The sequence below is a fragment of the Crotalus tigris genome, unplaced genomic scaffold (assembly GCF_016545835.1).
Source record: "Crotalus tigris isolate CLP2741 ecotype Arizona unplaced genomic scaffold, ASM1654583v1 scf7180000018549.3470463, whole genome shotgun sequence".
NCBI classification, from domain to species: Eukaryota; Metazoa; Chordata; class Lepidosauria; order Squamata; family Viperidae; genus Crotalus; species Crotalus tigris.
In genome coordinates, this window is record NW_024097072.1 from 2842787 (window position 1) to 2859243 (window position 16457).

At 42.0% G+C, this 16457-nt stretch overlaps 1 protein-coding gene across 5 annotated transcripts in view; it reads left to right on the forward strand.

Annotated features, from left to right (window-relative positions):
* Positions 1-16457, forward strand: part of ZMAT4 (zinc finger matrin-type 4) — a 97734-nt gene that overhangs the window by 13306 nt on the left and 67971 nt on the right. For all 5 annotated transcript variants that reach the window (XR_005557994.1, XM_039354300.1, XM_039354302.1 and 2 more), the window contains exon 2: positions 11094-11195. Coding sequence is in view for 4 of the 5 variants with exons in the window: in XM_039354300.1 (XP_039210234.1) it covers positions 11094-11195 (102 nt within the window). In the remaining variant the exon portion in view is untranslated. The remainder of the gene's footprint in view (positions 1-11093; positions 11196-16457) is intronic.

Consider the following 16457-nt stretch of genomic DNA (forward strand, 5'->3'; position numbering starts at 1 on the left):
GAATCAGCAAATCCTTCTAATGTCAGGCAAATAGAAGTCTTGCTGTCCTCATATACAGACAAAATACCATGCAATTTTTCCAGATTGGAAAAGTCTAGAAAAGACTAAAACTTTTTTTTTTTTTTTTTTAAATCAGGGCTGCATAGGAACTGAGTGATCACTTGCTGGCAAGTGTTAACTTCTGCTTATAAAACCGTTACTTACACACCCACCACTCTCTTAAAATAGGTATCACTGCTGAGGTGTAAACTATTTGCAACATTGTTTTAATTGTGTGATTAATCCAGGTTGTAGTTAAAAAGCTGGTGTCAAATGAACTCAGATTCATTAGGAAGTTCACAGTCCCAAAAGAAACAAAACTTTAAAAAGAAGTTTTTGAGTTCAAGATTTGACCTATATTAAAACGTCCCAATGTTACTTGTGGAATTTTCAAATTGACAGCTTTATGTTATGTATGCGTGCACTTTGAGAGGCAGCAGTTAAATTTCATTTTTAATGTGTGCCATTGTGCCCACGGGGGGGGGAAATGACAATAAAGGTTATCTATCTATCTAAAGGTTATCTGTCTTTATATTACAGGTTGTTCTTCACTGTCATGTATCCACAGGGAAAAAAAACTTTAATACCTTTCTCTCATCTTCTGCTCTCGTGTGAGACAGTTTTGGCTCACTCGGCTATGCTGGTATTAAAGTAGTATTTCCCTGTTTATTGTGACAGCATCTAAGGGCAACCTGAGTAGGTTGAGTCTGTGAGGTTTTGTTACATCCTAATTCAGAGGAAAATAAAAGATTGCAGTGACTTAAAACAAAGACAGTAAAAAGACAATACAAATTAACCATAAGAATAGCAAATAACCTGCTCTAATTTTCCACAAGAGAAGTTGAAAAGTCTTCAACTCAGCAATAAGAAAGCTGCTTGCCTGACTTAAGCAATCTGTGACAAGGTTTTAAAAAATTGGAGGGTTTGGCTCATGAAACCACTCATTCTCAAATGAAACTTTTCTTCCAGGCCTCTAAAAGCTGGGATGAAAGTTTTCCAGCTAGTTCCAGATATTTAGAAAATGGACTTTTAGAACCATTCTCTACAATGTCTCGTTGAACTTTCAAAGATAAATGGCCTTTTATCAAAACAAATGAGAACCAGATGGGGAAAAAAAGAATGCTTTTTTAGAAGGTATGATTTATATTGGACGTCTTTTTTCTTTTCCAACCAAAAATTGGAATAGTAGAATGTATATTTCTTTAACTCATTGTCGTTTGAAAATTATTCTGGGGTGCTACCAGTATTCTTTCGAAGATGTAAGCTGCCCAAGGTAGGGTCAAAAAGTCAACATAGACATAGAATAACAGAGTTGAAAGGGACCTTGGAGGTCATCTAGTCCAACCCTCTGTTTGAGCAGGAGACCCTATATCATTTCGGACAAATGACTATCCAGTCTCTTCTTAAAAGACTCCAGTGATGGAGCAACCACAATTTCTAAAGGCAAGCCATTCCACTGGTTAATTGTTCTCACCATTAGGAAATTTCTCCTTAGTTTTAATAATAATAATAATAATAATAATAGTTGGAAAGGACCTTGGAGGTCATCTAGTCCAACCCCCTGCTCAGGCAGGAAACCCTACACTGTCTTGGACAAATGGCTGTTCAGTCTCTTCTTAAAAACTTCCAGTGTTGGAGCATTCACCGCTTCTGGAGGCAGGTAGTTCCACTGGTTAATTGTTCTAACTGTCAGGAAGTTTCTCCTTAGTTCCAGGTTGCTTCTCTCCTTGATTAGTTTCCACCCATTGCTTCTTGTCCTGCCTTCAGGTGCTTTGGAAAATAGCTTGACTCCCTCTTCTTTGGGGCAGCCCCTGAGATATTGGAACACTGCTATCCTGTCCCCCCTCATCCTTCTCTTCATTAAACTAGACATGCCCAATTCCAGCAGCCATTCCTTATATGTTTTAGCCTCCAGTCCCCTGAATTAGGCTGGTTTAGGCTGAGAGAGTGTGACTGGCCCAAGATCATCCAACTGGTTTTCATGGCTTAAGCAGGACTAGAACTCACAGTTCTCCCTTTTTCTCGCCTAGTGCCTTAATCACTAGACCAAACTGGTTGTGGTGTTGTTCCCGCTGCTGCGTTTGAACCTGTTGCAATTGCTTGTTTAGTTTATTTTCCTCTTAGCAGGAGTGCCCCGGGGTCCCCATTGTGAGAAAGGAGGAGCAGCTGAATTTGAGGCACAAAATAGCTTAGGACGGTCTGTCCCTGGATGCCTTCCTGTTTGTGTACAAATGTTTATTAGCCGAAAAGGAAGTTATCTGAGAATGATCTAATTCACCAAGCAACCTTGAATTGGGGAAACAATCCTGGGGGATTCATTCCCTAATTCCTCGCTAATTTTATTGCCGCTTCACTTCGTGGTTAACCGTAACGCCATCAGTATTTTTTCTTTCCTAAGTGCCGGCTTTGCCCTATTTAACAAAAAGGTGGCTTACAAAACTGGATTAAGGGAAGGAGAGCGCGTTGTTTATCTCAAGCTTCTTAACATGAGAGGTCTCCAAATGCGTCCACTTCCTAGAATTCCCACCAGGCTGGGAAGGCTTGGGACAGCTTTTGGTTTAATGTTATCTCTTCCGCCCCCCTCTGTTACGCATTTTGCAAATGGGATACAGGGTAACTGATGGCCGCCTTTTAATTGCGTTGGTTCTGCTTCTGGAAATGGCCCGTTGCGTTGCCTGTGTAGGGGAGAATGGGAAAGATGGAGTGAGATTGTCTTAAGAGATCCTTAGGGAGGCAGGACTGATCGGGAGTTGAAAAAGAGGTAAAATTAGCCATGTATAATTAGGAATCTACGTGGCTCTTTGCTGTAATGTGCCCGGGAGAAGCTATGCTTCATCTGAATTGTGATTCTGTTTATGCTTAATGACCAAATGCATCATGTAATACAGAAAAGGCCTCTGTAGTTTTCATCCTTTCTCTTTGATAAAAGAGAATTGGTTTTTGATATGTCTCTCTGAAGCAAAGGCTTAAGAGGAGTGAGAATCACCTGGCATTTCTTTGGCGAATAGCTGGCCAAATTGGATGCATTAACACCCGGTTTTTCATTATACAATTGTCATGGTATTACGGGAAAGACCTTGGGAGACTGGGAGAAGAGATGCTGTCAGATAAGAGACAGCTGAGCCGGCAACTAGATAGTGGATGACACAAGAGGCTTGGAAGGGACCCTCTCTAGTTTCTTGGGATGTAAAAGGGGAGGGGGTAGAATTGTACTTTCAGATTTGCAAAGTTCATCTGTTTGGTTTACCTGAAAAAGCCGACAACCATCTTCTTTCTAGCATTTGACAACTCCTTGGCTTTCTGTAATTCCTCAGATGTCAGCCCTCCCAGGTGAATCTGACAGGAAACATCACTGCATGAGTTAAATCTACTTTATTGTAAGGCTACATTAACAGAGTCTTGCAAGTCTGAAGGTATCAACTTTCCATCATACTTTTAACCGTCTGACCAACTAGGGTGGGTTCTTCCTAAATTTCTGACTGTTGAGTGTCTGTAGACACCTCCCTCTTCTAGCTGATTGTTCTCTGGCCAGCATCTCCTTCCTTCATTCCCCCAAGGTCATCCCCACATTCCATTACATGAGGTACTTGCAGCAAACTGAGTTTTCATCCAAATGACAAAATGTGAGCCATGGTGTCATAAAACACGCTTCACTCTGAGAGACACAAGTGCTAGATGGAGCACTACTTAACAACATCATAACACATAGTGGGTGCTCCATCACTAGAGACTTTCCAAAAGAGACTGGGCAACCATTTGTCTGAAATGGTATAGGGTCTCCTACTTGAGCAGGGGGTTGGACTAGAAGACCTCCAAGGTCCCTTCCAACTCGTATTATCCTATGGTCTATGTTCTAAGTACAAAAGGTCTGGAGTTTGCACCATGACACCATTTTACTACAGTATTTGCCTCCCCTCCCACCTTTTAATGTTGTTCTGTTCAAAGGAACTCCTCAAAGAAATCTTTTTGAAATTGGAAACTCGGGTAGCCAGGGAAAGGAAAGGTGAAAGAAATTATAAGCAGTAGCAGTTCTCACTTCTCTGTGTCAATAAAAGTCAGCTCAAAACACCACCTGAGAGAAATGAGGAATAAATTCTCAGACAGCCAGTGAATAAAGTAGAAAGCAACCTTTTTTTTTAAGGGGGAAAAAATGGGAGAAATTGCAAATTTGATTTTAGCAGTGCATTACTTGTAAGGGGGGGCGCGCGGAAATTACAGGGAAGGTGAATAAAAATGAGATGCAGAGAGTCGGAGCCAGGCAATGCATCCAGGTGGATTAAATGAATAAAACCTGCCACTATAGTAGGTAAATCCTTCAGCTTCTAATAAATTAGGGATGTAAAACAGGCTATTTTCTCTCTCCTCTTTCCAGCTATAGTCTTGGTAGGTTTCTGCATTTTGCCTTTCAAATCCCTTTTCCCCACTAAAGGGCCTTTCTGTGCATTTTGCATGACGCATTCAAAATACGTTAAAAGCTGGCAAATTAATGATCTTCGCAGATTATCCTCTTGTGCTTTGGTAAAGCTAAGAAAGCATGATCCATTCAATATTCCCGTTAAGGGATGTGACTTTTTTCTCCCTCTTCTAGTCTTACCGCAGGAAGCATGTGGACATCCAAGCCCTATAAAACCTGAAGAGAGTATGATGCTGCATCAAACTTTAGTGTCTTTTCTCCTTCCGACTTATACAACACAGGCGCAAGTGTCTCTTTCCAACTGGTGACCAATGGTGCAGTGTTGAGCCGATATAAATAAAAAATGCTATTGCTTTAAAACAGGGGTGTCAAATTCAATTTCATTGAGGACCGCATCAGCATTGTGGTTGCCCTTGGGGGGCCTCGGTGGGTGTGGCCTACTGGGTGGGCATGGCCAGCCCTACATCATTCGCGTCAAGGGTGCCTGTGGGGGCCTGAACAGGAGTGGGACAGATCTGAGGGTCTCTGGCAGAAGGGGGTGGGACCGGGGCAAGCGCCAAGGCATGGTCCATTTCTTCATTCCTCACAAACGGTGACACCTCCCCAGCATGCACCCAGGGGGCGAGGCCAAAGCAGCAGGGGCAGGTTCCTCATTGTTTCCGGACGGCCTTGTGGAGCTAAGACTGAATGCATTTCAGCATAGATGGCTACCACAAAATTGTACATTGGCTCCCGGCTGGCCTGGGCCAGGGCCAAGGCAGCGGGGGCTGTTCCCTCACTGTTTCCAGGATGGCTTCGCGGGCCACATGAAACCACTTCATGGGCCGCATCCAGACCCGGGCCTTGGGTTTGACATGTCTGCTTTAAAAGGACCTGCAACATGTTTAAAGCAACAAAGGAAGGGATCTCAAATGGACAAGTTCAGAGTTTGCATCCGTCAGCTTAAATGGATGTTTGGGGGCTCGATATATTTCTTTATGTATGGTAATCAAAGAAATGTTGAAATTGGAATGCTATCTATCAATGTTTCTCAAATCTTGGCAGTTTGGAGATCTGTGGAGTTCCACTCCCAGTATTACTCAGAACTCTGGGAGTTGAAGTCTATGCATCTTCAAACTGCCAAGGTTGAGAAAGATGGATAAATAGGAATGACCTTGGGAGACCAGCTCATGTTATCTCAATCAAAGTTTTGTGTGGAAATGGAAAATAACCATTGCAACACTATCAAGAGCAGGAATGGAGTTGGAGACCTTAGCAGTCCAAACCCAGCAAGGCTGTGATGACCCAGGTGTCAGTTCTTGAATGTAGAGAAAGAGAAAGTTGAAGGATTCAACTTCAACCATGCTGGCTCAGGAATTTTGGGAGCTGGGAATTCTGGAGTGGAGTGTTGTGTCCTTGAATGATGAGGTCACCAAGAGGGATGTGCGAATATCCTGCTTTCATTCCACAGGGATCCCAAGGGAAAAAGTCATCAGGGAAAAAATAACAGAACAGCATAACAGAGTTGGAAGGGATCTTGGAGGTCTTCTCAAGAAGGAGACCCTTGATCATTCCAAACAAGTAGCTGTCCAGTCTCCTTTTGAAAGCCTCCAAGTGATGGAGCACCCACAACTCCTGAAGCCAAGTCGTTCCACTGATTAATTGTTCTCCCTGTTAGAAAAGTTCTCCTTACCTTCTAGGTGGGATCCCTCTTTAACATTGTTTGGAGCAGGTTATTCACCACCTTGTGCTGGCAGATCTCTAGTTAGGCTATACAGCGGTGAAAGAAATCTGTGGGATTCCCTCTCAGTCAGCACGCATGTTTTTGGATAGGAATCAGTAGGCAAATAGATAATGCACGCAGCCTATTGGCCTTTGCCTGCTTTCTGCAGGAACTCACATTGAGGTGGGTCTGTGACCTGGATGGGAGAAGTAGGAAGTTGTCGAAGGCCAAGTTGCTAACCACGGCTGCAAGCATCTGCTGTGGAGTGAATCATTGGGAAGAAAGCATGTATCCGCGGGCTGATATTTTTTCCATGCATATGTATCCTACCCGTGTAACTTTCTGGGCTGAGCATCTTTTGAGCACAGGCTAGCAGAATTGGTCCCACAGTGACTGTGTGTTTAAATAATCCAACCCACTCAAAGTCCTCTGATGTCCTTCACCACAGTGTCCTTCACCACAGTGAGGTTCTCAGAGCTTGGGGCTAAGTCCTAGCAAACTCATACGCGCTGCTCTTTGGATGAAACTCCTGTTACCATAACAACCAACACACGATGGGACCCATGCATCTAAATGGAGGACCAGGAGGGAATCATTGATGACTCTGTAGCGTATTTATACCGTCTTCGCGTGTGGCTCATTTACTGCTCAAATATCTGCATGTGTCAATGGAAATGAATCCCACCAGTTCATTCTGATCGATGATGGTAGAACTCCGCCAGATGGTCCCCCTGTCTTCTGATGCAGCTCCTGCTTCCTTCACTGAGGACATGAGACATTAACCTTGTATAATGCATCCCAGTGCAATGAGTCATGTGTACACATTCTGCTCCTTGGTATTCCTAGCCACATTTCTGCTGACTGAATCCTGACTTAAGAGTTTCTCTCCAGGACCAGAACGTAACAGAACTCAGTCCTTCCTGTGCTGAGCTCATATTTTGCTGTCGTAAGAAGTAAAGACGACTTGCCATTTGTTGCCTGGATCAGATCTTGAAATATTTTGGCCCTTGGGCTTTCCCCAAACCTTCTGAAATGTGGCTATAGTCACTCCTGATCAGAAGGAGGCATTATAGATCTGTTTTCCTTCTTGTAGGAACTTGTCCGGCGTATGTTAAGTAATATCTATCCCTTATCGGAATGTGAGCTCACAGGCATTGCACTTCGATAATTACACTGCAGGGTGTTTAGCTTCTAGATTTATCTTTGTTCTGGGGATCAGCAGCTTGTAGGAAGGGAGATCTTTGGATGCTATCAGTGATATGCCTGATAGCCATAGGAAAGGAATCTGTACCATTTGCAACACTTCTGAAAAGGACAGCCCAAAGAATAGTTGGAATGAGGGGTCCTTGATGCTCTCTGAGCTTGGTTGTTTTTATGTAGACACTTCATTACCAAATCGGCAATGATGATGTTACCTAGTTTAGATAATGAAACATCTGCAAGAAAACAGTCAGTCTCAAAGAGCTGTAAGGACCCCTCTTTTCAATCCTGAGTTACAAATATTCTCCTTTATCCATAGTTGGAGTCTTCCCCAAAATTCTATATTACGGGACAGATGATAGAAATGTGGGCTGAAAGGAAGCCCTTGAAGCCATCAGCTTCAACGTCATGCTTCGTGCACATGAAAGTATCCCAACGTGGCTTCTCCACTTCTCCTTGAAGGAATGCAAGATAAAAGCAGAGGGGCTCTTGATGGAGTTGTCTTTAGTCCTACACCAATGAACATGTCTCCCAGCCCTCCTCAAACTTCTTTCCTACGCATTGGACCATTTTCTTTCCCAAAGGCCCGTTTCCTACATTTCCCCTGCTAGCAGTTCTCATTCCTTTGCATGAAAGCGATGCTCTTTTAAAATGTCATTCAAAGGACCAGAAACTTTGAGTGATGTTCTCATGGGTGGTGTGTTTTATTTTGTTGGTGATGGGCGAGTGAGGAATGCGTGTGAAGGCTTTGTCTTGCATCCTTGCAATCCCCTTGTTGGCTGGCTGCAGCTCCCTGATATCTCTGTACTTCTGAATAATTCTTAGAGGCAACCTTTGAGAGAACGCTTCCAATGTGTGCTCATTTAGTAGGAAAACAAATTGCAGCGACCATAGTCACTGCCAGGGTAAACAAAAATTTAAAAAACTTACTTGTGAGAAATATGAAATAAATTCTCAGCCACCCTGGGGCATCCGTGGAAAAAGAGAAGTTTTATTTTTGCAAAGGAAGAAAAATGTGAAGAAATTACAAGGCAGGCACCCAGACAGCATTATTTTATCCCATGAATTGAGGTTAGATCAACTCTATTTTAAGAATGCGTGAATTAACCAACACTATGAGTGTCAATGCTTCTTGCTTTCACATTGCGTGTCTCTCCAGTTTGTAGTCCCTGAGTTAATCCTAGGTGTATACAAAAGAGTATGCATTTGGGGATCAACTTGATTTGGAGAAAATATGATCTTGTCAGGTCCCCAAACTAAGAAAGATAAATAGGGTTACTTCTCAGCAGTTTCCTTTATTGCTCTTCACCTACAGACAGAATTTTTTTCGAAATGAAAACAGCTATTTGCATTACCATAAATATACCCTGAGAATTGTTAGGGAGGAGCATTCTTAACTCTCTTTCTCCCTACCAAACGATCTAAACTTTGGTGTCTCTTGGCCCTCCGGAATGCAGCCCCTCCCTCCTGGGAATTCAGACTACATTCCACCACAGATCTTCAAGAAAACAATTAGGAATTTCTTGAAAAGGGGTCCGTTGCTGGCTAATGTTGAATTTGTAGGATGGCTGTTGAAATAGGACATGAAGACAGATACCAGGACCAAAACAAGTGGTGTTGTATTTGAATTGTCTTCATTAATTACCTACAGCACTAGGGATCCTTCCCTAATTGCCAGGTGAGTTCAAGTGGCAGGGACAAGTCTGCGGAATTAGCTCAATAAGAGGTTGCTTTTGTTGAGCAGGTTTTATAGCCCTCCATCTCCAGAGTTGCTTAGTTTAGGATCAGCAAGGGAAGGATTTGGATTAAGTTTCTACCAGTTATTGGGCCCCTGCTTCAGCAAAGGAGGAAAGTAATTATCTGACTGGAGGATGAGCAAATGTTTGTTATGTCACCACTTGCAAAAGTAAATTGGGAAAGCTAGCTTGTCTAAGCTGGACTCTCTTCCAGCTGATGATTGAAAAATGCAGGTCAGTCACTTGTTGTTAGTTGGGAAGTCGTGTCCGACCCATCGCGACCCCATGGACAACGTTCCTCCATGCCTTCCTGTCCTCTACCATCTTCTGGAGTCCATTTAAGCTCACACCTGCTGCTTCAGTGACTCCATCCAGCCACCTCATTCTCTGTCGTCCCCTTCTTCTCTTGCCCTCCATCTTTCCCAGCATCAGACTCTTCTCCAGTGAGTCCTTCCTTCTCATTAGGTGGCCAAATTGGACAGTGGCTTTGTAAGGGGAAAATGTTCATCATGTATATATAAGATCATCCTGGCTCATCCTAAACTCTTTCCAGGGATGATTGGCTCTTGCAAGACCCTTTCCCAAAAAAATTCCATTTCCCCAACATTTTAAAGAACGGTTAGGCTGTCTTTAGTGCTGTTAAAGGCTTCATGGTGTTCCTGCTTCCCAATTTATCTGTGGAGATGCTCAGCAAGGAAAAAAGTTACAAACAGTTGGATGCCCCCAGCCATTTCAGGGAATTTATTAACTTCTGTGATGTGACAGAAATAGACAAAACAACCCAGTAAGAATATGTTCTTGGACTGATAAGGCTTCGGGAGAAGGTTTTGCAAATAAGACACCTGCAGTCATTATCAATTAAATAAACTAAAAACAAAAACATGCCTGCTCACAGTAAAGCCATCACAAAGAAATTAAGACAGGCCCCGCCTTAAGGTATTAGGAGGTAAATAAGTTCTAATGGAAAGTAGTTTAGTTGCTGACATTCCTGCCGCTCAACTTTCACTTCAGTAAATTAGTTAAGAAGATTTTGGACATTCTGGGACTGGACAGATAATTACTTGCACATTAAGTCTGCTGCCTAAGACCTTATCCTGTACAGCAGTTATCCATAACCAAGAGGCTTAAGGCAGAAAAGTCCCGAGGGAAAAAGGAGAGAACAAAGCTTGAAATACGCGTGAAAGTTTATGCCTTTTAATAACATTTGTTAGTTGGAAAAGGTGCTATCAGACCCCTTCTGCTTGCGAAGTTGAGAAATTGCTTCAGTTGGAAAGGCTCTGAGCTCAGGCAAGCATTTCAGATCCTGTGGCTGATGGATATTAATTCTCTGGGACTGTGAACAAACTAAAGAATAACAGAGTTGGAAGTCTCAGAGGTCTTCTAGTCCAGCCCCCCCCCCTTCAAGCAGGAGACTCTGTACCATTCCAGACAAATGGTGTCCAGTCTCCTGTGATGAAGCACCCACAACTTCTGGAGGCAAAACCCTCTCCAACCTCAGGGCAAAACAGCCTCTGAGAAAGGAAGATTTGATGACATTAAAAAAAATCACATGGACCCTCCCTCTGGTTATATTTGATTGGCAAGATGTATCCCCCCCCCCAGTCTTGAAATGCATGTGGGTTGACACAAAACTTAACATTCAACGTCAAACGCATTGTTGCTGTTGCTCCGCTGAATACTTTTGCACTTATAACTTGTCCTTTTCTGGTAAGTTCTCCCGAGATTGACAAGACTTCTAAAAGCTCACTGACAGCTGAGGCTTCAGGGAGATGACAGTCTACATAATTAAGAGGCATTTCTTTTTCCTTGTAAAGTCTGATTCTGTTAGAATGCCCGTTTTGACTAATTGTGACGTACGCACCCTGGAAAAAAAAATTTGGTCAGAGCTTCTCAAGAGTGGATGTAAACCGTAGTTAGTATCTGCCACAGTTACATGCCGAGGAGGTGATCGTAACGCCCTCCCGATCATTTTTTTTTTAAAAAAATCCTTTCTCTTAAACAGATGAAGCCATCGGAGATCGATCAAGAATTATTCACAGAAAGTTATTGCAGAGTATGCAGTGCTCAGCTAATATCGGAATCACAGCGTGTGGCTCATTATGAGGTAAGACGTGAGATGCTGGAGGGTGTGGGAAATCATGGTGTCTGGTTTGTTGTTTTAGGGTTGTTGCAAATTGGTAATCTAACAGTGGGTTTGAAGGAAGTATACAAAGCAGGAGGGTCCTCATTTTATGGTGGAACACAGACTAGAGGTGGAAGGGACCTTTGAGGTCTTCTAGTCCAGCATAGCTGACTCAGGAATTCTGGGAGTTGAAGTCCATGAGACATAAAAGAGCCGAGGTTGCCTACCCCTGTTCTAGTCCAATCCCTGCTCAAATAGGAGACCCTATGCCATTTCAGACAAATGGCTGTCCAGTCTCTTTTCAATACTCTCTGCCAGATTTGACACATGCTCTGCCCATTTTCTCATGTTCTGAATATCTATATGTGTCTTAGCTCAAAAGTGTAGTTGAAGCAGGCATCGTCAGAGAGTGAACACATTTGGAAGAGTTCCCTTTGAGGAGAGACATGCTTCAAGAACACATGCGTAAAATTAAATGTACTTTCTCTAGCAGCTTTCTTTAATTTGCAGAGTGATGCAAAATGGGTCATAATATATTTATACAGGGATATAAGTGAAAAGTGGTACCACCTCATAACAGAGACTTTTTTGTCCATTGGTGGAAAAAAATATACATAATATGTCTCATATGTTCTGATCACTGCAGTGTAAAAAAGATGTTGAGACTCTAGAAAGAGTACAGAGAAGAGCAACAAAGATGATTAGGGAATTGGAGGCTAAAACATATAAGGAATGGTTGCTGGAATTGGGTATGTCTAGTTTAATGAAGAGAAGGACGAGAGGAGACAGGATAGCAGTCTTCCAATATCTCAGGGGCTGCCCCAAAGAAGAGGGGGTCAAGCTATTTTCCAAAGCCCGTGAAGGCAGGACAAGAAGCAACGGATGGAAACTAATCAAGGAGAGAAGCAACCTAGAACTAAGGAGAAACTTCCTGACAGTGAGAACAATTAACCAGTGGAACCACCTGCCTCCAGAAGCGGTGAATACTCCAACTCTGGAAGCTTTTAAGAAGAGACTGGACAGCCATTTGTCCGAAATGGTGTAGGGTTTCCTTCCTGAGCAGGGGGTTGGACTTGATGACCTCCAAGGTCCCTTCCAACTTTATATTATTATTATTATTATTATTATTATTATTATTATTATTATTATTATTTGTGGAGTGTGACCTTAGGAATTCCTGCACTTTGCCAATCTTCGTCAAGCTCTGTAGCCCTTTTATTATGATGATGGTATGGCTGGTGAAGCAAGGTGTTCCTGAGAAGGCAGCCGAAAGCAGCATTATTTTTTTTCTGATTTACAGACAGACAATTTGTACCAATGTAAACTGCAAGTAGATTCCATTACTTACTTGACTTATTATTAGACAGCAGGCGTGGTGTAGTGGTGAAGGTGCAAGACCAGGAGTGATGCCACTCTGGTTGCATTTTCACCTGGAGGCAGGTTGTTCCACTGGTTAATTGTTCTCACTGTTTTCACCTGTCCACTGCATGTCTCACACCTCCCTGGTTCCCTCAAGTGTGGCTGTTGATCAGGAATATGTTCTCCATCTCTGCAATAAAGGCGAATCTTAATTTTTCACCTCTCAAGAAAAGAGAGAGGCGAAAACAGAAAATCTCCCAATTCTGAAATATCGAAAGCATAGAAAGGATACAGAAAGGAACGGGCACAGTAACTTGGCTTTGTAGGAGCTGAGACAATCAAATGCAAATCGAACGAACCACCCAGACACAAAAGAATAATCTTTTATACACGATAATTTTATTGCCAAACATGTTCTCTAACTGCATTACACGCTACCGTCTTGAATTGCTGTAATAAGATTGCATACTGTGCCTACAATTTCTTTTTCCACGCTGGTTGTTTCCTGATCCCTGTTCCCCCCCCCAAAAAAAAACCAGTTATTATAAAATCATTTTATAATAATTTGTTGCCTCCTTTTGAATGCAGAACTAACCGTACTGGGCTGGAATTCCTCTAAAAATGTTATAATCTCAGCTTTCTTGGTCCAGGCAGTCTTCTGTATCAGAATATATCAATTTCTATCTATCCTTTTCCAAAAGCACACTAATTGCTTCATTGCTGTTTTTAATATGCAGGTTTATTCCTGGCTCAGCTTCATTGCACTTTTGGAAGGCCGTAATTGTCACAATTTTTTTGGGGGGGGAGTGGAAATACAGAGGAAGAATTGCTCCATTTTTTAATGATGGTAGCAAGGATCACTCCAGTTCATCTCAGTTTCATGTTCATCACAGGGCATCAGGGTTTTGGCCCACTTCTCAGGGGACCAACTTGGGTAGGTGGGTGGGGAGTCAAGCTAAATTCAGTTGCAGAGGAGACAACCATGAAGTGCAGGTTTAAAACAGGGAAGATTCACATATGCAGGTCATCCTCGACCTATGATCATAACTGAGCCCAAAATTTATGTTGCTAAGTGAGACTTTTGTTAAGTGAGCTTTGCCCCATTTTTACGGCCTTTCTTGCTCCATTACTGAAGTGAATCACTGGATGAAAAGCAACAGAGTGTTCTTTTCAGTCTCAAACATGTTCTTTCTGAATGTCCGTGCTTGTGCCTGCCGAGTGTTTCAGCATTTGCCACCTGTTCTACAATCTGTGTGTTTAGCTGCCTCTCTCTTGGCAAGACTAAGCAACAGGCACCTCTCGCGATAGAAGGATGCTTGGTAGGGTTCGCTGTGTTTGTTTGTGTGTGGTTTTCATTTTGTTTTCTTCATTTAGTTTCACCAAGGATGGCGTAAGATGGGTTGTAAAACTTCTGTAAAGAGGCTGGACCATGAACTGGTTGGTCTTTTTCATATGGGGCCTATTTGAGATATCGAGAACTTCTCCTGGCTATTTCCACAAAATAAACAAAGTGCTACAGAGCTATAACTAAACACAATCATGCCATCCAAGGACCCCCTAAAAGGAATTCTAGAAAAATTCCCAAGCATCCTGAAAATTTCATACAAAACCAGAAACCTTTTTTTTAAAAAACAAAAAACAAAAAACACCACAAGGCAGATTTTGATAGCATTACTTACGATCCTGTTCATATACAACACCTTTTGAAGAAGTAGAACTGTTTCTCATACCTGCCCCAAAAACCTTGCAGTAAAATTATCCAGGCTGTATTGCGCTCAGATTTAATGTGGAGCCAAATTATTAATATGCACATGTAGCTTTTAAGCTGCTCTTTGAATATTGCTCCAAGGGCTTTGAAACTATTTGAATAACCACCCTAAAATGCACATGCTGTACATAAGCTAAGAGATATTGTTTTGCTTATTAAAGAATTTATAAACATTGTATTCTGTAACCGTTTGCAATATATAGGTGTCATAACATTCCAGGGATTATGAAAGGGCAGATAATTAAAATGAGATGGTTGCCAAATTAAAACAACGCAAGCATTTCTTTGACTCTTTGATGTTGGTTCCAAGGTTTTAGCTGCTTCTGTGAAAACTGCTATATTGTCATAGGTGACGCCTCTGGGTATTGTCAGTTTGAGCAAAAGGCTAATAACATAAAGATCTTTAAAATAATTATCTCCTTTTACTTGAGCCGTATTCAGTGGTGGGATTCAGCCAGTTTGTACCACTTCGGCAGAACCGGTAGCTAATTTTTTGTTACCCAGGTCCAGAATGGACTTCCAGAAGCGGCATCCACACAGAGAACTGGTTGTTCACCTATTTGAATCCCACCACTGGCTGTATTGTTTGTCTGATTTTGTATTTTTTTTTCCTCCCAAGCATGAATTTTGTATTTTTTTTCCTCCCAAGCAATAAATCTTAGCAAGATTTATTGAAGTGAAATAAGCAATGATGCAAGCATTCCAGCAAGTGAACCCATATATTCAGGTGTCTCTTATGTCAGAAATTTTCTGAGTCTTTTTTCTCACAGGTTTAAAGTGGACCCAACAGGAGTAGGTGGGTCTGGATGGTTTCTGGATGGCAATTCTTTGACTTCTTAGTCTGACAATAAGTTTTTACACTATATTCTGTTGATGAAATAGTATATTAACAATCAAGCTAAAGAATTCAAGAAGTGCTATTCTGGAGCTGAACAGCAGATAGAAAGGAAAGTCGCTGATTTTTTTTAAGGCTGTCCTACAACTTCAGGGTAGTAGCACATGCTTAAGAGTTGATGGGTGAAGTTCTGTCATTGTGAAGGGAAGTGTTGAACTATTTTTGACAAGCTGAAAGTCCTCACACGACAATCTGAGAGGTGTAATTGCTGTTTGTTATGCTGTTTGTTTTATTTGTGAGGGAGCTTTGAAAAGTTGCTGCTCAGGATAGTTCATCATTTTTGGCATTATCCATATGTGTGCTGTGGGGATGGAGTTACTTTTATTCTTACTTTCAATATGTATGTGAGCATTGCCCAACTATTTCTGTACTATTCTAAGGGCTATAACACGGCTGCAAGATCTGGGTATCCCTAATTTAATGAAATGAAGGACTAGGGGTGACATGATAGTTGTCTTCCAGTAGTTGAGGGGCTGTCACCGAGAAGAGGGGATCAAGCTATTCTCCAAAACACCTGAATGCAGGACAAGAAGCAATGGATCAAAACTTATCAAGGAGAGATCCAATCTAGAACTAAGGAGAAATTTGTGGACAGTGAGAACAATTAACCAGTGAAACAACTTGCCTTCAGAAGTTGTGGGTACTCCATCATTGAAGGGTTTGAAGACAAGATTGGATAGCCATTTGTCTGAAATGGTATAAAATGTCCTGCTGAACAGGGGGGGTTGGATTAGAAAATGTCCAAGACCCCTTCCAACTTCTGTCCTGTCCTGTCCTGTCCTATCCTATCCTATCCTATCCTATCCTATCCTATCCTATCCTATCCTAATTCCTCCACAATGCCCCGGAGAAATGGAAAAACCCAATTCTACATGGGTAACAATTTGAGAAGGAGAAATTGATGGCAAGTTGCTTTTTTATGTCCAAAGGAAGTAATTCTAAAGATTCAGCAATACAGCTGTATTTTGCATTAACCAAGCCCTCGTGGATAACATCTGATTAACTGGGTACCATCTCAACTCTAGGTCAGGGCATAGAATAATGCTATGAAGCAAACATGTAAACAGTATGCATTCTCATCCCACTCCCTTCCCTATTCATGTACATTTTAAGGCCTCCTCATAAAAACTATCAGGTCTTCTGGCATCCTTGCTTTTAATATATCCTGCACGATCACAGAGTTTTCTGCAATTAATAAAGCAACAATAGCCAGACTCTTTCG